Source organism: Anser cygnoides, chromosome 1, assembly GCF_040182565.1.
Source record: "Anser cygnoides isolate HZ-2024a breed goose chromosome 1, Taihu_goose_T2T_genome, whole genome shotgun sequence".
NCBI classification, from domain to species: Eukaryota; Metazoa; Chordata; class Aves; order Anseriformes; family Anatidae; genus Anser; species Anser cygnoides.
In genome coordinates this window covers 66,381,016-66,406,167 of record NC_089873.1, presented here as the reverse complement: position 1 = coordinate 66,406,167, position 25,152 = coordinate 66,381,016, and the positions used below count along the sequence as shown (strand labels likewise).

Genomic DNA, 25,152 nt, shown 5'->3' with positions numbered 1-25,152 from the left:
CTAATCCACATATAACAACAGATTCTATAACTGCATTTGAAGTTAGAGTCTATCTTTTTCCAGAAAATAGTGAGAAAAAAGGTTTTAATTTTTAAGTAAATAATATCCCCATAAGCATACAGTGCTTTTACTTTCCTCCTTCCTCCCTCTCCCTGTTCTAGTGCTCGGTGATGGAAGCAAAGACAAGTATAAATCACTATATGCCATCAATGCAAAATCGTCCCTGAGAGTCTGGCTACATGCCCAGGTTTTCACTTGCTCCATGATAAGTGGCATTCTCTTCAGCTAGGATTTATCCAGCCTCATCAGTAAATACCTCGAGCATGGTCATGTTATGGACATGATGAGATTAGATTCCAAAACATTTAGGGCTGTGTGTAGTGTTTCAAAATTTTAACAAAGATGGTAAATATCCTGAAGCACAAACATATTATTTTTCTGGCATTAAATGCCTGAACAAGTTCTTGTACAGTCCTTATTGGTGAGCCATAACAAGAGGGCTTTTTAAAATTCACTTTTTTTTTTTTTCCCTGTACATTATTCTGTGGGCTATTTTTCCCTTGGTGTTTGCTTTACAATCACCATTTTTCTCACCTATGCATGATGAGGGAGGATACATTATCATCTGCTTCTTAGGAAGCCAGATCTGGATTTGTTTACAAGCTTTCAGTTCTTTCTTTTCTGATTTAGACCAGGGGATCTAAAATAACAATTTGTAATATGACAAGTAAGTACAACAGATTTAATGCCACAATCAGTCTCTCGCTCTCTAGTCCAATTAAAATGTGTTTGCTGATAACAGAACAGAATAACTACATAATTATTTCTATACAATGTGGGGCTCCAGCAGGTAAGGCAGAGAGAAGATGCAGAGACATGACAGAAGTATCCAAACAGCAGAAGAAACACAACATACTGTTTGCAAGCCGTTCAAATGAGACTCACCAACTGAGCTCAATTTGAATGCTTCTGGTTTTGCTAAAGCAATGCAAGCTTAAAAGTATTTATCAGAACTCAGAACAATTGAACAATATATGTTTCAATACATTCAGAAGCAAAGGCATATGTCTGGAACCAAAGAACTTAGGCCAAACTTATCAAACTCTCACTACATATGAGAGCAGCAGGTCTTCGGGGTGGCTTCCAGATCATGTGCAAGGTCAGCTGATCACAAGCATCTGGGCAAAGCTTTTGGATAAGATGGTTGATAAGATTCCAGGATGTCCAAGAAAAAACACTGAACCAGAAAAGTATTATCAACTTTCTATGCCATGCTAGTGAAAGCATCACTGAAAATTTGATCTAATGTCCTTCCTTCAAATATGGATAGAATACTCATCAGTACTCCTCAGTATTCTTCCCTGGTTTTATTTTGTTTATTTGTTTTTCATGGAAGAATAACAACGCCACCAAAAATCAACAACCAACCCTCCCCCACCCCCCCCCAAAAAGAAAAAAGTATAAGGAAAAAAATAGTGAAACTACCGAAAAGGTTATGGTCCTTATCATAAAGACAATTAAACTATGACTCAAGTGTAATCTGTCAGAATTTACATGGAGCTAGCAAACATTTTCATTCTTGATGCAAATTTGTAGTAGTAGTAGGACAATGTATGGAGGGATTAAAAGGATCCACTATCTTTTTTTTTTTTTTTTCCCTCCAGGTTACATTATTCCTAAGCAGCTTTAAATTAGAGCTGAGGTTATATTTACAAATATGCTATACATTTTTCCTTTTCTTGATAGGTGAATCACTACATGAGATTATAAGATCAGTGGAAATCAAGATTAGATGATCACCTTTACAATATAGCCTGATCACTTTACAATATAGCCTGACCAAGGCTGGACTAGATGATCTTAGATGTCTTTTCCAACCTAAATGATTCTATGATCTATGGAGTTTGGCTCCAAATTTGAGCTTGTGCTCACCTCTGGGTCCTGCAATTGTTTAGTTCATTTGGTCTCTACCTACTCCCACAGGGTCAGACAGACTTTCAGGAGGTCATAGGCCAATTTATTTTAAGCTGATCATGGAAAGAGGAATTGTGTTAAGCTCCCTATGGATTTTCATTCTTCCAAAAGGCCAAAGGCTCTGCTGAGGCCAGTTTCCCTTCTGGGCTGGAATGGTAAAGGCACATCAGCTTCTGTAGCCAGGGGCACACAGAGTGCAATGTGGTTATCGTTGTAGCTTTCTGCATTCAGCCCTCTGCTCTCAGTGACTATATGCATTTACGTATATGCATCGATTACAGGCAACTTTCAACACACTCCTAATCAAAGCTTAGAACTGTCACCCATGGGACAACAGCGAAAAGCCTTACCTGCTCTGCCACTATTTCAAAAGCTGAACAGCCTTGTCTCCTGCACAGGCTGTCAGAGGGACCTGCTACCCATCCCAGCGAGACAGAAGGGAAGGTGCAAGGAAGACGAAGAGGCACCCCTCCTACACACGCAGCTGCTGCTCTGTCTGCACACAGAGACAAGGGAGAAGCCTCCAGACGGGTGCCTGCTACCCAGAACGCCTGTGTCAGTACAAGTGCGTGCTTTTGTTATAGATGTGGAATGACAGGGACAAGGCATACCTCTGACAATTATGCAGCCTCTCAGTGATGTGAGTTGCTATCAACACCACCCAGAAACATCCACAACTCTGGTCCCCAGGAAGATCTCAGAAGTGGGATGCAGCACTCCTGTCAAGGGCAGAACCAAGCTCTTATATTTCAATGTATTTGTTCAACAGAGGCTTTGACAAAAAGCCAAAACATACTGAAGAGCCAGTGATTCAGAAGTCCTTCTTTGGCAATTATTATTCTTCTAAGAAAAGGAAAGCTATAACAACTTACACACTTTATCATCCAATGAAACCTTTCTTTGTATTCTATTGAACAGCATCAGCAGGCATACAGGCTAGGAGCCATGTCAGTTCAGGCCTGGATATCAGAGGGAGGGAATTAACCATAAAAAACACTGACTGTTTTAAACACACTCCTATAAATTCATACCAGAGCCCAACAATGTTACTAGCCTACCATGGAAAATGACTCAAGTAACTGAGATGAATAGAGCAGAGAAGAACATGAGCAGCAGCTTGAATACAAACTGTGATCTCTCTTCCTTTGAAAGGAGGATATCTCTGTGGTATCCTTTTTCAATACACAATATGAAAGCAAAAGTAAACACTTCCAAAAGGATCTGTCAGCCATGACTGAATTTATTCAAGGAGATATTTATCAGAAGTATTTCCATAGTAGTATCAACACTTACTTCTCTCATACACTACATTACATTTTCCCTAGATTGGCTCCTGCTCTTAAAACCTTTAAACCTTATGTCCCTCATGTAGCCATATCTTCTGTAAGGTGACTACTGTCTACACACTCAGAAATTTGCAGAACTAGACCTTCTGAGAATTACAAATACTTTTCAGCAATTTTTCCCCTCTTTTTCATTCACTCCATAAGATTTCAGTATGGAAAGATCATCTGAATGACTCAAACACATTCTCATATTTCATAGCCTCTGAAAGGCTAAAACACTCAACTTTGCTTCATCTGCTTTTTCTTTTTTCCCCTGTAGGCTGTCAAATACTTTCATACAACAGCCTGATGCTTCAGACTGAACATAAAGTAGCTGCAGTGCTGGTTTTTATCATAGGAAAAATGGAAAATGGAGACAAAATAGATTGGATGTTAATATTTATATCCCAGATTAAAAATGATTCTGAAACCGCAATGTAGTTTTAAAGAGTGTTTTAAAATGTATTACACACTTACTTGTAGTAAACAAAAGGTAATGTTGAAGTTCAGACTGCTATAAACAACAATGTATTTATGCCAGGATGAAGCCATCACATTCTTGAGACTGATAAAAGTTATATAATTGTCAAATAAGAAGTAGAATGCAGTGAAAATATTAAATAAAATTAGAGCTATAAAAGACATCGGTGACTTGATTCACAGCTAAATTTTGATTTTGGGTTGGATAAGTGAAAAACATATTATGGTTAATGATTTATAAAAATTAGGATACAAGTTGTTTGCTTTAAAGGAGATGTATCCATTTTTTGATGGTAGAAGTCAATGCAACATCAAGCGTACACCAGCCGTCCTGGGTGGAATGGACATGCCAACTATTACCTATTGTTCTCCCTACTTTGTGTGCTTGGTTTTACAGAAAACACCAAGTGAAAATACAGTACTGTTCAGTTAGTACAGCTGCAGATGATTATTCAGTATTTGCATAAACAGATGCTTATTTAGCTTCTAGGACTCAGGAGGCACCTGAGGCATTTGATAGGAGTGGGAAGCTAGAAATCCTTTCTTTCCTTCCTTTTGTTGCACGGACAGCAGGGACTTTTAAGAACGGAGGCAGCTGAATTCCTTATTCTACAGAAAAACAATCCTTAATAGTTAAATGCCCCAAGATCTGTCAATACAGTGGTAAAAATTGTGTGTCTGAGATCTTAGTTTGTCATTGTTATGATCCAGTGTTAACAGCTAAAGAAGGTGAATAGGAACTGTTCATTCTCTTCGAAGCTATTTTATGTTGCAGACTTTCATCTCAGTCAACCACTCCTGAAGGGCATTGATGTGTCTTTTGTTCAGATTCAGACATTGTCTTGAAGACCATAATGAGGAGAACCTTTCTGTTTGTTTGTTTTTAAATACAAGTTTAGATTGTGAAACAATTATGAAACCAGATCTTTAAAAATTTCTTGTGGCCACATGTTCAGCTGAGTAATCTCATTTAAACAGGAGTTTTTGTTTTAAAGTTACTCTGACAAACAACAAGGCCACACGAGGATAACACTACTATAAGTGGCTGTCAATGAATAAAAAATAATAATAAAATAACATGCAAGTTCCGCTTCTGTGTGAGCGTATGTAGTAGAAACAAAATATTTTTAAATGTCCATGTGAAAAGCATTCATCAAGCTTCAGATCAAGGAGAAATAGTAATAAATTGGCTTACTCTGTTACTAACTAGAAAAACATTTCAACATACCAGATGAGGATAATCATATGCAAAACACAATTGTGTCAGTTTCTAATATAAGCTACCCTCAAAAACACATTTTACAAGCAGCAGACAATAGCAAGCCAGCATAAAAGGAAGAATTCTAAAACCCCAACCTCTCCATCAATGTGAGTGTATCAGGACAGCCTGAAAAACAGTTGCACAGCTGCCAACACAGCTAGCTGGGGAACCACATACATGCCACTTTTGGAAAGCTTATACTATGGGAGTTGAGCATCTGCTCCTGCCATCACCAAATTTAGTTCATGTGGCTAAAGGTGTTGACACCACTGTTACAGAGACTGAAAAGCGACTGTTTTAAGTACTATCAGCAACAAGAGGAGGCTAACAGTTTTACCTGTAACAAGTATGTGCCTTGGATCAGTGGATTCTGCATTAGAGACCAAGATCTGCATGCATAAGCCCACTGTGAGGATCAAGACATCAATTTATGCTATTCATGTATATAAGTTCTCAGGTACAAATCAAGTGGTTTAGCTAAGCAAATACAGCTGGTCTAGCTCCCTTGCCTAGGTTTAGGTGCAACACAGCTTACTAAGGACGTCATAAGGAGAACATGCTGTGCCAGCTTTCCAGCATCTGCCAGAAATGTAACATACTGAGGAGATGTTAATGAACATTTCCCACTGCTTACCAGACATCTTCCCCTAACTGGAGAATGTCCAACATTATATTCTTAATAGAAAAGTATCATTGATAAGCATGAGCTTTTCGTGGTTAGAATACTGAGTAGAAAATAAAGTTTGTTCCATTGGATGTAAACAGACTCATTTCCAGAATTGTCCAGCATTTATCAATAGTGAAATTCAAGGATGGTCTTAGCTTGCTTTGGACTACAAGCTGCCATTCAGCCAGCAGAACTGAAGAGCTGCTATGGCATAAGAACCCTCAGATTTTAGGAAGTAGAAGACAGAGAAAAAGAAGGAATTGTCCCTAAGAGGAAGTGACAATGAAAACTTTGATGGACATACAAAACATTTTCTTCCCTTCTGGCAATTCTGCCCTCTTGGCAAGCAGCACATCCATTCTTTTATTGCCAAGGGAATTATGCAAAATTGTTGGGGGGGGGGGGGTTCTAGTTTGCACAAATACAGGGAGTATCACCTTTAAAGTCAATGATTTTGCACGTCAGCAAAGCCTGAGGTTCCAACAATTGTTTGTCAATAGCATAAAATAAATCAGTGGATAGGTGTGGGTCACTTAGTCAAGCAGACTCCGGTGAGGTCAATGGGAGGTACTCCAAACCATGGTATAATACTAACTATACATGAAGGAATCTAAAACTATTGAATTTCTAGGTAGAGATACTTATTTCCTAATATCATTGATTGGATTCTGATGAACTCAGAAACAAAAGTCTAACATCCCACAGACTTGCAGAGGGATGATGATACTTGTAACTAAAAGACAATACAAGTAGTACCTGCCATTTTGGAAATTTCCACTGTTTTTAAAAGACTCTGTTACTTTTGCAGGAACAGGAATTAAACTACAGTGAAAACAACAGCACTTAAAATCTCTTATTTGGCCTGCTTCCATATTTTTCCTATCTTTCCTGAACAGCATAACAAAAAAGGCATCCCACAGTGAACTTGAGGTTTGATAAACAGGAATAATTACCACCTGGAAAAGAAAAAAATTTGAACATGCACTTGATAAGTCAGATTTAGAAAGCTTACACAAAGAAAGGAAAATTGGTAATCAGGGCTGTCTAGAGAAATAGGATAAATCACTGTTTGGACTAAACCAATAAACTTGCCATCAATCAGAACCAAAACATAGTTAACATTTCAAAATATCTTACATAAAAACATACAGCCTGTTTCAAGTGAATATTTCAACGGACTCGGACCAGTTTGTGTAACAGAAATGTTCTTCCACCACTTCTCTTCCATAGTCCCACTGTAAGCGAATAGGAGTCTCTGTTTTTTCTAACAGTCTTGCAGCTGTCTGTACAAAGGTCCTTCCTCTGCAGCTCCTCTAAACTAGAACAACCCTTTTTGAATAGTCAAATTTTGTCTCAGGGGATTTGAAAGATAAATACATGCCTATCTGAAACCCACTTTTTGCCTTGGTCTGCACCTCTTAAACCTCCTCTCCATACTACTTTATATGCTGCATAATGTAAATGTACTTGAATCGTTACAGCATTATATATAATTCATTATTTAATTCTGAAAGCCTATTATGACACTTCTAAGTATCTTACTGATTCAGTGAGGCACTGTTACACTTTAATAGGGAAGATGTTAATGGAGGTGAATCTCTAGCATTACTTCTGTTAAGGCTAACCAACTCTTTCCATTATTAAGATACTGTTTTCAGCTGCTTTTAATTGTGATATTCTCAAGAGTTAATACAACAGTTTTGTAGGCTGGTTTCTGCTTCAGGCTGAATATCTGTGCACTATTTCAGCCAAAACAGTTTAACAATATCCATTGTTCTAACCCAGTCAAAAAAAAACCCTCAACACCTATTTTCTTTAGTTACCATACAGTTTGCAATAACATCATAAGAACTGGCAAATTAATGGCCTTTGTGTCAGTGCTGCATCTTTTGCCTTGCCAACCCACTTAAGGTTAGCCAGATGGGCTCTTAACTCCATCTGCACAGGCTTCACAGAGACTTGCTAAAACTTAACAGTTAAATTGTCATTACAAATACTAATCTGGCATCTTACAGCTTCTGCGGACCAGAATGCATGCATCACACCCACAGAGCTGAGCAAGGGCTACAAAGGTGTACAAGGACTCATGTAATAACTGTTCTATACTGGTCTGAACCAAGGTGGAATAAAGCAACCAACCTTTGAGTTGGGCCCACTCTCTGAGTATTTCTGCTGCTGGCATCCAGACATCATTGGGAAGGACACAGCTGAGTTCAAAAGCAGAAGGGCTAAGACCAAATCAGGGGCAGATTCAGACTGGGAGAACAATGTGCTGACAATGGAATTGGAAAAGGAGAAAGAGGAAGCTGGATGGAGCACTGGGATTGTTTGGTTACAGAAATGAGGCTTAAGAGCTGAACAGAATATCAGACCAGTGTTAATTAGAGAAATGGTCAGGGGTCCAAAGATGAGGACGGTACTGAGATCAAATGGGAAGATGGGCAACATATGGAACTACTGTGGAGGGGAGACCATACTTAAAAGCACATAGGAAAAGGGACAGGTCTAATGGAAGTTTGACTGGAATGAAGAAACTAACTTGGCAAAGCACAGGTAATGAATCTTAAAAAGGACAACTTCATCCCCAAAACCAAAAACAAAACAGACACAAAGATGAGCGAGATCTCAGAGCAGATCAAGAGCTGATAAACAATAACAAAAGCACAGGGTGGATGAGGACAGTGGGACCACTGGTATAAAGAGAAGCAGAAGACTGGGATTTGACTGAGATATGGAGAAGTTCAGAAGGAAGCATTTTTGGAAAAAAGCACTGGAAAGAGCCCCTTTTACAAAGATGCAGAAGTCCTTCAGTCCCTTCCAGACCCTGGAATAGAACCAGGCATTCCTCTGCTGTGTGCAAACATCTCTGAATCCTGTGAAAGCTTTCCCAATTATTTTTTCACCTGGTCCACACAGAACAACCTCTTACTACTGCCAATTACCACTCAAGTGGCAGAGGTCTTCCCAGGGAATCCAACATTTTTAGCCCTGCTAATAACACACAGAGGTGTTAATCTCTGCTTTACTAGATTCTTCCTCTCAAAGCCTAGGAAATTACACCACTATGTCAGGAATGATAGAAAGGCTGTAGATTTAAACATTCAGAAGAGGTCCCCTCAAATAATTCATCACACAAGATGAAATTGTGATGACGCAGTCCTACACACTTCATAGAAATTAAGATTTGCTGCACCCAGTGCAAAAGAAATGAAGGCTCTGTCCTACCTTTCACCCATCCTTTTTGATTAGAGTCCATGGGCTCAGAACAGATCGCTACAGATTTTTTTCTTGTCTTGACAGTCTTTCTACAACATTCCTCATAACAGTCTGGATGATGTAAGGCACTGACTAATTACATTCACAGTGGAAGCTGTAACCGACTCTTTACAGATGGGAAAACTGAGACCACAATTTACCAAAGGCCATACAGTTTGCTAATACCAGAACCAGCAGATGGGCTTGAATATCTTCGTCTCAACATTCAGTGCTTATTCTTCCACCCCTGTGCTTCATTGCTGCTAGGGATGCTGAGTTGAGATGACCTCCCCCTACCAAAGACAGGAATTCTGAGGACTTTTCGCAATGTTGAACATAAATTCCATTGTATTCAGCTTCCTTAGCATCATACACAACAGCAATTCTCAATCTTTTGAGAGCAAGTCCTCAATGATTTTTTGAACGATCTCTTATCTTCTCCTCACTCCAGTCCCTTTCCACACTCCTCAAGTCCTCCCTTCCAGCTTCTGTTGCTTACTTCTCACTTTTCAAATTACATAGCATCCTCCAGCTGTAGTAACACTGGCATGGGGCCCAAGCTAATAAAACTATCAGAGCTTATTAGCTTGTTATCCAGTCTACCCCATCCTGCACCTTGCCTTTAATGTGAACTTATCTCATTACTGTACAGTACTATACTTTTTATTACTATACAATACTATACTATTACTATACTATATATTACTATCACTCACTGGTTGGGAACTGTCACACAGGAAGATGATAGCAATGACAAAAGAGAACCAAAAGCTTTTGAGTAGTATTCTTCCTTATCTTTATCCAGATAAAACATCCCTTCTTTTCTTGATCCCTCACCCCCATTTTGCTGTCTAACACTTTCTGACTTTGCACAAGAGAAATGGTTACAAGCAAACTGCTCAATATGCTGACTTCAGAACTCATTGATACAGAAAATGTTGAAGTTTGTTACGCCGTTATGTTTGTTATATTAACTACAAATACAATAGCTATCTAGCCACATGCCCTTCTACTGTGCCAGTCTGTTTCAAATGCAAAAAGATTTATTTTTTTTTTCTTTTTGTACAGGAATCGCCCAATCAACTGGATACTACCATAGTCACCAGTTAATAAAGCAGCCACGGCTCCCTGAAAGGCAAGTCCCCTTCCACAGGCAGGTATTCACACAAACACCTGCTGGCACAAGCACTGACAAACAAGCACAAAACCCATCTTCCCTTTCACAAGGTCCTATTTCAAGTTTAACAAATTAGTCTGAAGGTAACATCCAATTATAAGCTGACATAAAAATGCAGATCTTTTTTTTAAAATTTAAATATTGTACAACAGGATTTCCTTCCTGTAATAAGGATAAGGGAAAGTAGAGCTATCAAAACCACACAAGGAATTTTCTCCTGTTATTTATCCAATGTATAAACAACTGACTGAATTGCCTTCCATGGAACGTGCTGTAAACCTTGGTTTTAACCTCATTATGTTATCACCATGCTGTGACATTGACCAGGCTTGTGCCATTTGCGATTGCCAGTAAAGTGACAGAGGCATTTTCCTCTCAGCTTCCTATCTCAGGCAGTCTATAGTTTTATTCCTAAATGTACATTATCTCTGTTCTAATGCATAATTGCAGGGATAACAAGCAGAAAGCCTCCATATCTGTCACAGCCTCTCATGCAGGCTAGCTTCAATTCCCTTCCTACTAGCTCCAATTTTTCTGACTGCATCAAGAGAATACAAAATTGTTATTTGCACAGGGTCATGCATGAGCTTTTCTACTTGCAAATTTAAGCAAAACCTCAGCAGAGTTCATTAATACCAAAACAACATTGCACCTAATACAACTCCCCTCCATTTCTGCAAGTTTAATAGTTTTCCAGACAACACATTGTAGAAGTAAAACCAAAAACTGCCAGAGCCAATTTCAAGCTTTTGTTATTACTACATCATATCATTCTAACATATTTCTTAAAGCAAGTGGCAGAAATAACTCCAGTAAGCACAAAAATACAAAATCTGGGTTTTAGTATATGTATGTGCATCTTGAAAATGAGAGCCTAAGCTACCACCCCTAAACTTGATATAAGCGGCTCGATAATTTATAGGAATTATTATGGAAAGTCAGATTGCAAAAGAACAGTCAGTATGTGTGTGGTTTTTTGGCCTAAACTTCTAATGCATTACAGTTAATCGCAATTCCTCACTAACACAAAAGACAAGGGATTATTTATTGGAAACTTCTGTACTTAGTTCCAATGCTTATGTAAGTTACTATGGCATAGTAACAAACAGGTCTTGCATCTAAAGACAAGGCTTATGAAAATGGAGATATGAACCTAGATTATTTTTTTGTACACATGAATGAGATATGTCTCTTCAAGACTCCTATGGAAGACATACAGCAATAAGTACGCCCCATTGGACCAATGGCTGATAACATCTATGAAACTGACAAAGACCATAGTTATTCATCAAAACATTATTTAGTTATCATTTTTCTCCTTTTACACAAAGAAAACAAACCACTCAGTTCAGAATCTCTCTTCTCTCACCACCCTTTACTCAATGAGCTTATTCAAAATGACTTTTTTTTTTAGCCTCAGACCTGAAAGAAAACATTGTTTGAAAAGTTATGATGAACCCTTAGAAGAGGAACTTTTGGACTCAAAGGGAAAAGTGGCAGTTTATTGGGGAAGTGTTGTTCTGTCACTTTCAGATCTTGTAAAACAGTTACTATCCATCATATATTTTCCATAGATGGTTCCTCTGTGTCTCAGAAAGTTAGGGATGGCTCAGGAAACCAGGGATGTGGGAATTTCTGTGGTAGCTTTACTGCTTAAGAATTAAATTGTAAAATGGAAGTGAAACAAGTTCTTACACAAGTGAAAGTTTCTTCTGGGCAGCTATATGTTCTGTCAAACTCCTGTTTCTGCACAAGACACACATATATGCATGCTATTAACTCAAATGCATGCATTGCAGGCACACTCCATTTCTGTTTCAGATTAAAGCCTTTGGAGCTCTAGACTTCATGGCTACAAAATACCAAAATACATCTGATTGCAAAATACATGCTCACAGGTAGAAAAAATAGTCTTGCAACTTTTGTAAAAGCACCAACATTTAGAAGAAGTTATCACCAACCCCAGCTTCCTTCTAGTCTGTTCCATGTGTAGTTTGGCTACTTGAGAGTAAGGCCTCGCTCTTCTGCAGTTCTCACCATCTAGAATAGCTTTCCTTTCACTCTGAGTTTCATCTATTCTTTCATCTCATTGCAAGACTTTTTTTTGTTTTTAAGAAAAAAAAAAAACCTTTATCACATCCACTTGCCTCCGCTTTCCCTCCCTATTGCTCAGTACTTTACTCACTGATCACTGTGCAATCCTGTGAACAGTTTGGTAATGCAGTGAATGATATACTCAAAAACTTTACTTCCTGACAGCAGGATATACCTGCCAATACATATAACACCCTGAGGAAAAAATAAAATAAAATAAAATAAAATTAAAATAAAATAAAATAAAATAAAGGCTGGGACTAACAGGAGATAATGCTGAATTGACTCCAGTGGAACATGAAGCATAATTCAATGTCCTGGACAAACCATGTTACAAGCTGTCATCTGCACCTTTTTCAAATCACAGGACCAAAGGCTAGTGGGCAGTCAGATCTCTAGGGTTTGATCTATAACGTAGAACAGAATCTTAATTCCACTAGTGCAAACCTCTCCTAGGCCAGTTGATATTAAGTACCCCATTTGCCATTTTTAATCACTTTTTCATTGAGATCCAAAGAACAAAATGCAGTTGAACAGAGTGCCCATTTTACTTTCTTATCTCCTTACTTCTATGAAACACTAGATAGATATCTAAGATAACCATGCTGCCTCATCCTCAAAGCCATTACACTTCTAAAGTCTCCTGGGATTGTAAACATCTAGCTGTTTTGGTTTTGTTTGTTTTTAAATCTAACTCACAACTAACATGGATGTTTTGATAGATTGACCAAATGACATAAAAGATGCAAAAGATGCCTTGGAAAACAGATTCAGAGTAGCAACTCAGCTCACAAATTGCATATATTTTCTAGTAATAGAGAAGTTTCAGTATACCTCATTCAGTTATGAAGTTATTTGAACATACTTCCAACCTAGTACTAGTTAGCAGTCACTGAGCTTAGGAAATACCCACACCCAATTAAACTCAAGACAAATTAGAGCTCCCCTAAACTTCAACTCTGCTTTGTTTTTCTCTTTCAACCTTGTAAGATAGAATGTGCAATAATCAACATATTATCTTCGTATAGCCAGAGGATCAACTGAAACTGTGTTTTTATTAAAATATACTAATTTCTGAGAGATGCCATGCTGAGGTGTTCTAAACATACACACTATGGTTCATCCTTGTTAAACACTATGTCAAACTAGCAAAGAGATGGCAGCAAAAAAGAAACAACAAACCACAAATTCCCTTTATAAAAAGATAGTATGGGCGTGAAATTAAATGTAAATATAGAGAATATTTAAAAAGTTAACAATTGCTTATCTCCTCCTGCTACTGTTTTTAAAGTTCCTTACAGTGTTACAGTGGAAAAGCACTACACTAAGATTAAAAAAAGTTCCAAAGAAGTCCTGAAGTTTGCAATTTCTTTTATGCAACTTCAGGAGATATATAATCGGATTATTTTCTTACAGAGAACAGCATAGATCATTTCAATTATAATGTCTGTCAGCCACCCCAACTATCCCTACATTGGAAGTATGGCTCTTACTCACTCCTCTGTTACTCTAAAAATTCTAATGCCTAGGTACATTTTAAATCAGGAAATAGCATGCCAACTCTTAAACTCTGGGAGTAAGTTTTCATTACGATCCAACTGCGCAAGTAGCAGATTTGTTCACAAGTTTGGGGAGAAGAAAAACGTCTTCTGCTAATTCAGTGAATAGCATTCCAGAACTGTTTTGCATTGTGCCCTTACTGAACAGAATTATTTGCTATGACTTCATACTATGCCAAAAGCGAACACTCTCTCCCCTTTATCTGTGGTAAATATACTATGCTCTATCCTAAAGTACCAGCGTTAGCATCCATGGTAACACAGGAAAAACTATATTATCCCAACAAGAGGGAAAAAAACATTCAACAAGACATGTGTCTTAGTGTGAAATGCAAGCATTAACACACTTCCCAGAAATTAGTCATCAGGCTGTGCTCCCATGCATCACCTGACAGGAGGACAGTATCAATTTCACAAAAGCACTTTATAAAACAAAAAACACCATATAATCCATGATTAAAGGATTTCTTCCACAAACACCTGCAGTTTAAACTTACCAAGCACTTTTGCAGCATGCAGGAATTCACTAGCCAAAACATCACGCACAGCACCCGCACAGTTTTTGGAACAATCTTTTCTAAAGCCAGCTCAACTGAAACAGGTGCTCACATGAATAGAGGAGACTTAGCACTCAAAACCAATTTTTACTTTATTAGGTTATCATCTTTGGTGGATATATTTACATTCTGTAACTTCAACAGTCTCTCTGGTGACTTCTAAAAAGGACTTTCAAAGTAATGAGATTAGACACCATCAAGGACTTACCAGATTGGAATTGGTGGCATTGGAATCATCTTCTGGAAAGGGGATATAGATAGCTAAGGCCACACAATTGGCAAAAATAGTCAGTAAAATAATTATTTCAAATGGTCTGAGGAACGGAGTTAAGGAAATTGTTCTGAAATGTGCACACAAATAAAAAAAAAAAAAAAGATTTATAAGAATTCTGTTTAAAGAAAACATTCCAAGCCCCTTATATTCTGAAAAGAAACATATGCCTTTTTAAGTGCTTTTAGTTGCTCCCAGCCAAGAATCTTCCTAATATGTCAAAAGCAGTGTAGGCCAGTCGCGTGCCAGAGTAAACACAGATTTCTTAAAAGTTTTTTCTTCTTTTATTTATTTAGATAGCATTTTCCCTATTTTCCTTCAAGTGTGGCTGTACTATTTTTAATAACAGAAGCCTGTTCTAGAAGGACCGTCATCTGTCCTCTTACAATTAGTTTCTCCATGTCTTTTCCATCTGCATTTTCAAACCTTAAAGTAATTTTTAATAGAAGCTTATACTTTTTTCAGATTCTCTCATATCTCAAAGTTAAATGCAAGGGCCCAAAAATACATGTACGCATTCTGCTAGAAGACATTTAAATAATAAAATTTAAGGGGATAAAAAGGGTTTTATCCAAAGTGTGCTTATACTGTTCATAGCCACATATACTTTATTTTTTCTTAAATTATTTGAGGTAGTATTTCTTTTTCTTGTGTTTGCATCCTGTCATCAACCTCCTTCAGTAGAGGAAAAAAAAATCAACAACAATATTTGGGATGTGCAACAAACCAACCCTGCACAACCTCTGCTGTCCCACTGTCTGTGGAAAAATCAAAGGACATTTTTGTACTGAATTCAGTTTGCTGGCACTGTATTTCCTTTTTTTTTTTTTTTTTTGTGGACTTCTTAACCTTAGTAGCTGTGAAGTATCTCCAGTCAGACTACAGACCAAATTTACAGTCTGTCTATATTTACTTGCCTGCAAGCATATCCTGTAGGCTAGCTCTGGGATAACTCACCAGTACTCTGGAGGGGAATGAAAAGCAGGAGAGGACAAGGAGAAAGCCAGGTAGTGCACACCATGACACAGAGTGTGTTTGAGTATGAGTTTATCTACCACAGGATTGGTTTTGCAGCATTGCCAAATGTCAACAGAGTATGCATGCTTCTGGTCAGCAGACTACCATTCTCAGCAGGTTTTAGCAAGAATAAACTGGAGATCAGGACGTCCAGCAGCCTGAACTGCAAGACACAGACAAACCCCAGGCACCTGACCTCTGCTCAGATACATTCTATATTTCACTTGTGGAAGAGCCAAAGGCTTCCAAAACCTACTGAACTATCCTGCTTAAGCCTATGAATACTATGAGATATACAATAACATGGAGGAAGACAATAGGTAGGATCCTTTCTAGAAGGAGATTAATTCAGGTGTCATTGTGGCAATTATGGCCTGTAGTCAAATAAGAAGCCAGAACAAATAAAAGGGTAATGTGACAACTACACAAACAGTCTTGGGAAATTCTGGGCAACCTCAGAGATCTGCAGATCAGGGTAGATACATTAGAGGTGAAATCAATGGGATTTCTCATATACCTCAGGTTCGATCTACAGTACTCACTGCATAAAGACCTCAATGTCCATAGGCTTTCTTTCTCTTAATTGCCTTTTGCCTACATTTTTTTTTCCTCCTAACAGGAATATTATCCATAAGCTTATTACTGTTTATGCATTTGTGTTTATTTTTCACTTCTAGTCTCTTTATATATTGTAAAAATACAGTGATATAAAAACTGTAAGTGCACTGCAAATCCAGCAGAATAATAACATATTTTTCAAAGATTTACCTGTGTATTTACTTCATTTCACTTTTTCTTACATGCAGTTGTACTTTCAGGCTCTTAACACTATAATGTTTGGGTATGAAACACCATAGAAGTGCCATTTGATATTTAATATCTACTGTGCTTAGATTTCAGACGTTCAGAAAATTAAGCTAAGTTTTGCTCAGTAATTTTCAGCAATTAGGAAAAGTTTGTGTACAGAATAAAATTAAATCTTATCACAGCCCTTTGATATTTTTATTTGTCATTGAAGTGCTTCATGTTTATAAACACTGTACGTCCAATGAGAGGTTCTGATGAAAAAATATTTCCACCAACTCACCTAAAACCAAACAAACAAAAAAATGCAAGCGTCAGCATCTTTGGATTGCTTTAATCACATTGTTTGGCCCTCCTCTTGATCTCAGCAGTGCTGTATCCTGTTTTACAACACATCATCCCCATCGTTCATTGCTGATCTTATTCATTTATCAAATGTCACTCTGCTCTTTCTCTAAAGACATGGTCACTGGGGTGCTGGCAAGTAAACCAATATTCAGCTTCATCCTGTTAGTCATCATCCATCATCTTATGCTTAAAGTATGAAAGCTATGCCAAAAGGGATGAACAGTAGCAACCTTAATCAAGGGGATTAAAAATTAGCATCAGAAGAAAGGAATAGGCAGGCAGGAACTTTAAGGATATCTAACAATTGACAAGAGTATTTTTAACAAGTTCTTCTGAAAACAGATATCCATGTCAGCAAGACCCAATATGATCATATTCTGCTTACATCTTTATAATGTCCCACCAGATTCCCAAAGGAACAATATTATCACATTGTCTTAAATGACTTTTTTAATTAGTATTTATATATTTTTTAACATATTAACTACTGCTGAGTTCTGTACGGCCTTTCTCTGAAGTGCTTATCTACCCCTAACAATACTTTTTCTTTTCCATTTACTGAAGAACCCCATTAGCTTGTGATTTACTGATGATTACTGTTCAGGGTCAGTCTTGGTTTCTCTTTGGGGAGGCAGGGGAAGTATATTTTTATTTCTGTTTGTATTTCACACAAAATTCACAAATTCCAGCTTTTGTTGATCAGCCTTGGCTGACTAAAAAGACTTTGCTCCTGCCACACGATGAAGCCAACAGCCAAACTCTCGTTGACTTTCCAGGAAAGCAGCACTGACCCTTGCCTTCTGCAGTTCCGTGTCAGTGGTTATCATCCATCATCTGTGACAGTCTGTCTCTTGTTCAGCCTACTAGATCTGGCCTCATACTGCATTTGAGCATGTGGCAGGATTACTTTAGCTATTTTTCTTTTTCACTATTTTCTACTTCCCTACTTCCTAGTTTAACTGGCTTCAGACACCTCACATATCTCCCACTGATTTAAGCTTCAGGCACATGTTTTTAAAAGAGTAGAATTCAGCCCCTAACCATTATCATTTAAGCTTCTGGCAGTTTCTTACACATGGGTATGGTTACAGTTTCAGTCCGAAACATTTTTTCCCCAGCATAAAATATCTCAGTTAAAATATCAGATACTACTCATGTACTTTACGTTCCCAGTGGTGCCTCTCCACTTAATGTATTGATTTCCTCATACTTATGAATAGCACCTGACACACACTAACAAGTTGCTGTTTTTCCAAAGACGAACATCAAAAAGGATATTTCCATTCGACGATGCTGATGCATGCCCTCCGGATGGGATTTTTCAGTGTTAAACACAGCAGTGCCCGGGGAGGACGTGTAGCTGTGGTGGTACCCTGTTTTTTCTGTTTCCCGTACTGCTGCCGTTTTCTCTGCGTGGAGCTAGCTGTGGATATTGTTGCATTGCCAGCACTACCCATCAATTTGGCTTGCCTGGCAGCATCAATTGCAGCTTGCCAGGACAGAGCTGCCCCTGGAGTAGGGATATGCTCTGGGGCAAGCCCTGCAGCTGCATTGGCATTCATGTTGGCATGAGCTGGACGGGGACTCCCATAGTTGGAACCTGTGAAAGGAGAGGAGAAAAAAATTGTGATGATTTTTTTTCTAAACAGCAGAAAAGAGAACAGTGCTTTTTTGTTTGTTTTGTTTTTTAAATCATAAGTATCAGTAAAATCAAACTCTGAGGTTAAGGATAAGTGTAGGTTATCTGCTTACTAGGAGTTTGCTCCTCCAATTCAAGCTCCCCATTCTAAAGAGTTACTACTGTGCAGTCATTCGTCTAGCAAGAGTCTCCCAACAAGACCCAATGGGCACTGCTGTTCAAGTGCCTCCAACCAATACACACTCCAGAGCTTCAACAGAAAAGAAATCGTCTCTCTTTTCATTTTTTAACCGTACTTTCAGCAAGTTAGATTATTTGAAAGCTCAAAAAGTGAGGCTAGTTCTCATCACTATCACACAGGCATTGAACACTATGCTATTTGGTATGTGGCAAAGAAGCCAAATGATACTCTCAAGTCTATCATGAAAAACGTTACATTTTCAATATTACTTTAAGATAAAGTGAAATTTCAACAATGAAATTGTCTCTGCAAACAGTGCGTATGTATAAGCCTGACTAGAAGGAACACTGAAGCAGTAACTGGAACATAAAGGCAGGGTTCACAGCTTCTATGTCCTAAAAGGATGCTGTACATATAGCTTAGACCAACCAACATATGTTTAAAGACTGGAACTAATTCCTTATCCTGAAAACTGATTTTAAGATAGCTGGACTACCGAAAAATCAATAGAGGAACACTCACTTAAAAAGCATGTATTGACTCTTGTCATTCTTAAGCTGTGACCTGGCAGCCCCATGTATTGCACCTCTTTTGGCTGAAACTGAACAATCATATGCTTTCTCTCAATCTTAATAACAGAATATATATGTCAGCTGATGTGTATGATACGTCGAAGGTCTTAACAGTGCAATAAATTAAAAGCACCTTCTCAAGCTACTGCAATCATTCCGTTGTTTCAGTAAAGACGGTTATTAAGCCACCTGTGCCTCTTCAATGAGAATGTTTCCCTTGCCTCTGATCAGAAGAGACTACACTTCAGAAAAGTGCACACTGACAGGATGAATAGTAGAAAGCCAGGGAAGGAGACAGATCACCTTTTATTTCAATGCAATTCAAAGTCTACTATTGACTGTGTTTGACTTTAGATTAAGGTAGAAATATGGTGTTATCAGATAGATCAGATGGGCTCCTATAGACCAGTGGACAAAGCAAACAGAAGAATACATGACTATCTGCTTTCCTTAAACTCTTGGATGAAAGATGATCAAAACCAGGGGAACAAGCACAACATTTCAAGGTTTTGAAATAAAATAACTACCCAAGATGAATATTTTATAGCCAGATGTGCAATGCCAAGAAATCACAGCAATGACTGCATTACAAATGAATTAAAGCAGGTAAGATAAATATAATTAGATTGACAACCACAGTGCTACAAGAGATTTCCCTCCCCAGAAAGCAGGCAAGATCTTGAAGTTCATCTCACTGAATTGCAAGGAAGGACATGATAGAGTCAGACGTTATTTTATGTCAGGCACTGCCTTGAGATTTGCAGGCTGTCAAAGTTTCACTGCATAGCGGGAAAATCGAGAACTTGTCTCTGTCACTGAAAAGCCTCCTAGCTGCAAACCAGCCAAAGGAAGCTGGTGAATAATATGACTGATATGTGAAAGAGAAAGCTGAAAGAAGCAAGAAATGGGAAATAGTTAATTCAAAATTTGTCTCAGATTTTGAAACTGAAGAAAAATAGCTTTAAGAATCACACGGACTAAGCAGATTTCCTAGATGAAGCAGGCAATCAACTGGCAGACAAACTTAGTTAGTTTTCTAAGACTAAGCAAATTGTACAGAGCACTGCTCCTAGGATACATGTTTTTTTTCCAGACTAGTTTCAGATGCAGTTTTCCTCTTTAGCATCCATTTGACCTTCCTAGCCTGAGGCAGGCTGGGAAGAAATAAATGGAAAATTACTCTAATTATTCTCCCAACTCCAGCTCTTCTTTAATACTAACCCATTAGAGCAGATAAGAAAGATGTGTGTATTTTCCAGTAGAAGTAAGCTTGCTGATCCATAGTCACTGTGCTGACTATCATGCTGACTAGACCATGTGGTCCTGAAAATAAACAGCTGCTGCATCTTAATGAAGAGGTTTTTGCAATTTGGGAACATGTTAAGCTTCTCCATTACTATTGCTTATTAGTTACGTTTCACAGGAGGATACGGGTCTATGCGTTTTGACTTTGATGTGCCAGCAAAGTTAAGGATACAGCTTCTGGTGGTTCCATTACTTTTGCTTCTACCACAATCACTAGTCCCATAATAAAGTGCTTTATCTCAAATTAACTTCAAAAGATGAGCCAGTAATGACAGATTTATATCAACAAATATTATAAATATTGATTACTGATAAAGATCTGTCTGTTTTATGAAGCTCAGAGGCTACAGACTATCTACTAAATAACTAACAGCAGTGACAAATGACTTGATCTACAAGCAGTTTAGAGAAATGGATTAAATTAAAGAGTGAAGCTCACACAGCTCCACAAAAAGTACATTGAAGAACTGAGCAAACTATTTTCAAGGACAGCATAGCCAAATTTGCAGGGAGAAAACACCACAAAACTGTAGTGCAGCTGTAACTTGAGAGCTGCACTTACTGGAACTGCTATTTCATTTTGCAATGTAGCAGTTAAAATACTTCATTCTATTTCTCCACAACAAATAAAGTTTCAGTATACCTAAATCACTTTAATCACATTTATTTATGCAGTTATGAAGCTGGAAGTTGACCAGAAATGGGAAGTGGAGATTCAGCCCCCACCCAAAGGGAATAACTCACTAAGCACTGGGATATGCAACATCACCACCCTGCTAATCCCTATCAACCTTTAGCAAGAATTTGTGCCATTGACTGTGTCCAGCTGGTGCACAAAACTCTTCTCTCTCAAGTACTTCTCTTATGGATCATGAATTTAAATGTTTGAATATTAATTAAACAGAAAAGTCCATATAAATGAACAAATTAGATTCCAAGGTCTTTGGTATAGACTTTAATTTCTGCAAAGACTTAGAACCATTTCAAATGTCAAAGTAACAGAAATACAGCTTTCAAAATCAGAATTAAGTCAGAAAAGCAACAGATAAGGTTGCTATACAACAAGAAATGAACCATGTTCTACAAAATGCCTGACGCTGTAAGCCTACAACTAAATAATCAAAATGTTGAATAGTGATGACCATTAAAGCCTTTAAGTGCCATTTGCATTCTAATAATGTACATCTGTCATGCCACCTATTAATTAACAGCAGCATTTAAAGAAAAAAAAATCTAAGCAGTGACCATTCTCTATGAGAAGTGGTAAAGTTAACGGCATGATGGAATTGCAACTTGTAAATTTGTTGAATTTATCTATTTAGCCACACATTTATTATAGAGAAACTTGTGCTTGGATTAATTCTTCAAAAGAAAATAGAGCAGTGCCAGTGTGCGGCTTCGCTGTTTTTCCCCTGTCCCTCCATCGCTAGAAACAGCAGAATCCTAAAAATGCAAACCTTGAAACAATGATGTTGCACAATTGTATTTTTCCCCAAAGTAGAGGGAAAATGAGTACAGTAAAAGACAAAATTGGTTAAATCAATATCTTAGCTGAACACCAAGAACAATCACACACAAAGTAAGAAACTGGTAGCACTACAAAGATCATGTAAGGCGAACTCAAGCACACAGGGAAAATGTTTACGAGACTGAGGTAAGAGGTGCCTAACAAGGAACATGAAAAACAAAACTACCATATGTTATCATCTGTTAATAATACAAAGAACATGGAAAACATTGATCCATTAACCAATGGAGACAGAGAGCATTCAAGAGATGATGTCAATAAGGCTTAAGTGTTATATGTCCTTTTTGCATCAATTTTCACTACAGGAAAAAAAAAAAAGACTGCTCAAGAGCTGGTGACTAGCACAATTAATTTTCAAAATAAAACAGGTATAATTTCCACCTGTAAAGAGAAAGAATAAGTTTAGAAAGTGCTTAAATAAGTAGGATGCTAGCTGAAAGCCTGTACATTAGGTACAGCATCCTAAAATATTAAAGATTTCTGAAATAATCTCAAAGCTGTTAGCTGCAGTTTTCATCTCAGAGTACAGGAGAGATCTGAGAAAGGGCAAATGTCAATCCCATTTGAAAAAAAAAAAGTGGGGAAGGGGCACAAATTTATATTCAGTTGAGCTTCAGCATGCAGAAATAAATAATAATACAGAATAAGTAGAAAGTGTTAGCAAGTGCCTGGAGGACAAGGAAAAAAAACAGCAGCAGACATGCATCTGTCATGAATACACATTAATTTTCACATTGTGTAAAAGGAAACCAACTCCTTCCACAATAGTGTAACACAATTCACAGGCATGACAGAAGCAGCAGTTGCCACGTCTCCTGACTTTATTAATAATTTCATAAGCTCTTGTATAACAATTTGACAAGGATGCTAGGAACATACGAGTAAGAAAAAAAGAAATGTTACAGTACAAGTACAATGACCATACAGTGGGTGCCTGAGAGCAGTTACCAATGGTACATAGTCTAATTTGGAGGATGTCATATGGAGATATCCAAATGCCTGCCCTGGATTTAATCCTGTTCAACGTCTTCATTAATGATCTGGATGATGAAATAGTGAATAGTGTTATTAAATGTGTATGTAACTGTGAAGCTGGGAGGTACAGCAAATACACAGAAGGACAGAATTTGAATTCAAAATAAGCTTCATGAATTGGAGAGTCTTAAAAATAGCACAGAGTTCAGCAGGGGAAAACATAGTGCATTTAAGCGGAATGAATCATCTACCCAAATTATTTTCAGAAAGGCCTTGGGGGTTATATTGGATGCCAAAAAGAACAGGAGTTGATACTGTCATACTGCTTTCTCGCCACAAAATACAAACATCTCAGTGTAGTACATATAAGCAGGTATACAATCTATGCAACATAAGTGATCCTTCTCTTCCTGTGCTCAGCATTGTCAGGGCATCAGCTGAAATTTGGTGGGCAGCTTCAGGTTCTTCACTTCAGGAAGGGTGTGACTCAGTTCAGGCTGTCTAGAAGAGAGCAATGAGATCAACCAAAATATGAACTCTAATGCAAAGCGACAGAAATGAGAAGGCCAGAACTTGGACTGATGGAGAAGAGGACATGGTAAGTTAAATATTTTATATAAAACACATATGTATAAAAATATTTTTAAAAACATACATATGTTGTTTCAAAAAACAGAAGGGGAATAATCTATCACTATACTCACAGTGAGTTTTCTTGCTTAAGAAGCAATGGCTTTTGCAATAAGAAAAAAATTAGGATATACATTAGGAAAACACTTTCTAACAATAGCGGCAATATCATCTATGTATTGATCTCCTGGATTGCTAGTAGTACCTCCCACGCTCTAAGTCTTTTAAACCAGGCCAGCCATTCCTCTGGCATCACATACGTGAGTCAAGATTTGTAGTGAGTAGTCATTTCTCCTGTTAGACTTACACAAATTTGACTGACGAAGGGCCTTTGCACAGAAATTTTCTGTATTTTCCCCCCCATTAATTATCTATCAAAAAGAGAACCACCACCACCTTCTGAACATACCCTGCTTGACTCAAACCTTTAGGTAATCACAGCTCTGTCAGCACACCATAAGATTTATACGTGTGCTCATCCCTCAGAGAGAGGGAGAACCCTGGAACTTAATTTCTTTGGTTTTAAGACCTCACTCTGCAAACATATTTTTCTAAAATTCTTTCAGCATCTCAGCACAATAACTAGCCATACACAAAGTTTAAAATCCTGAAGTGAAATAAGCCAACTTATTTTTATTGAGAAAACAGTCTTTTTCAGAAAATTAAATCATTAAATTGTCTGTTGGCTTTCCTCATTGATGCAAGACTACACACACACACACAATTCAACCCCCCAAAAAGATGATTTGTATATTTTGCCTTTTTTCTTTTCCCAGTGGCTAAGAAAAGAAAGACATTAATTCTGACAGTTAACTATGAAAGTGACTTTTTTTTCCAGAAAAAAAAAATCTTTTGGAAGTAATTTGCAAGTAGCCATAGCAGATACAGTGAAAGCTGAATTGCAACCTTAACTGTGGTTTTTGCTACAACAGACTTTATAACATACACATACACTTTTAAACATCACGTCAGACTAAAATTCTGCGTGTAGTAGTTAGCCCAGATAAGAGAGTTAAAGAATTTTTGCTGTAAATTGTTTTGGAGTTTCAGAACACACACAAAGGATACATGATTTAAGACAGTTCATTCACTGTATTTGAGACTAAACATTTTTTATAATCTAAACAAAAGATCTTATTCAAGAACCATACTTCATTTGCAACTAGATCTTTGTTTTCCTTTATCTCCCCCCCTCCAAACTGAGCTTTCTTTTTGCTGCACACCATTAATGTAAAAAAGATGCTGTGAGCTACCAGCAGTGTGAAAAAACAAGTCCATCTCAATGAAGAGAGCAAGTGCACAAGCTCCTTTCACGTCAAGTAATGAATGCTTCTAGGTTAAATATTTACACTTGGAAATTAACTGGGGATTCTGCATGGTAAATTTTTATAGCTTTGCCAACTTTATTTAGATTATAAATTTTCCAAGAAAGGGACAGACGCTTATTCTACATTGGTAAAACATCCAGCACAATGGATTCCCAGGTTGGGAATAAGCAATAATAATTCCCTGTCAACATCAGATTAATCTTAG

General features: G+C 37.7%; 1 protein-coding gene across 30 annotated transcripts in view; it reads right to left on the bottom strand.

The window, feature by feature from the left end:
• The window catches only part of CACNA1C (calcium voltage-gated channel subunit alpha1 C), a 482,661-nt gene that overhangs the window by 389,098 nt on the left and 68,411 nt on the right, over positions 1–25,152 (bottom strand). For all 30 annotated transcript variants that reach the window (XM_066990241.1, XM_066990238.1, XM_066990239.1 and 27 more), the window contains exons 2-3: positions 18,068–18,389; positions 14,558–14,663 (exon numbers count right to left, since the gene is read on the bottom strand). In XM_066990241.1, the coding sequence (XP_066846342.1) occupies positions 14,558–14,663; positions 18,068–18,389 (428 nt within the window). The remainder of the gene's footprint in view (positions 1–14,557; positions 14,664–18,067; positions 18,390–25,152) is intronic.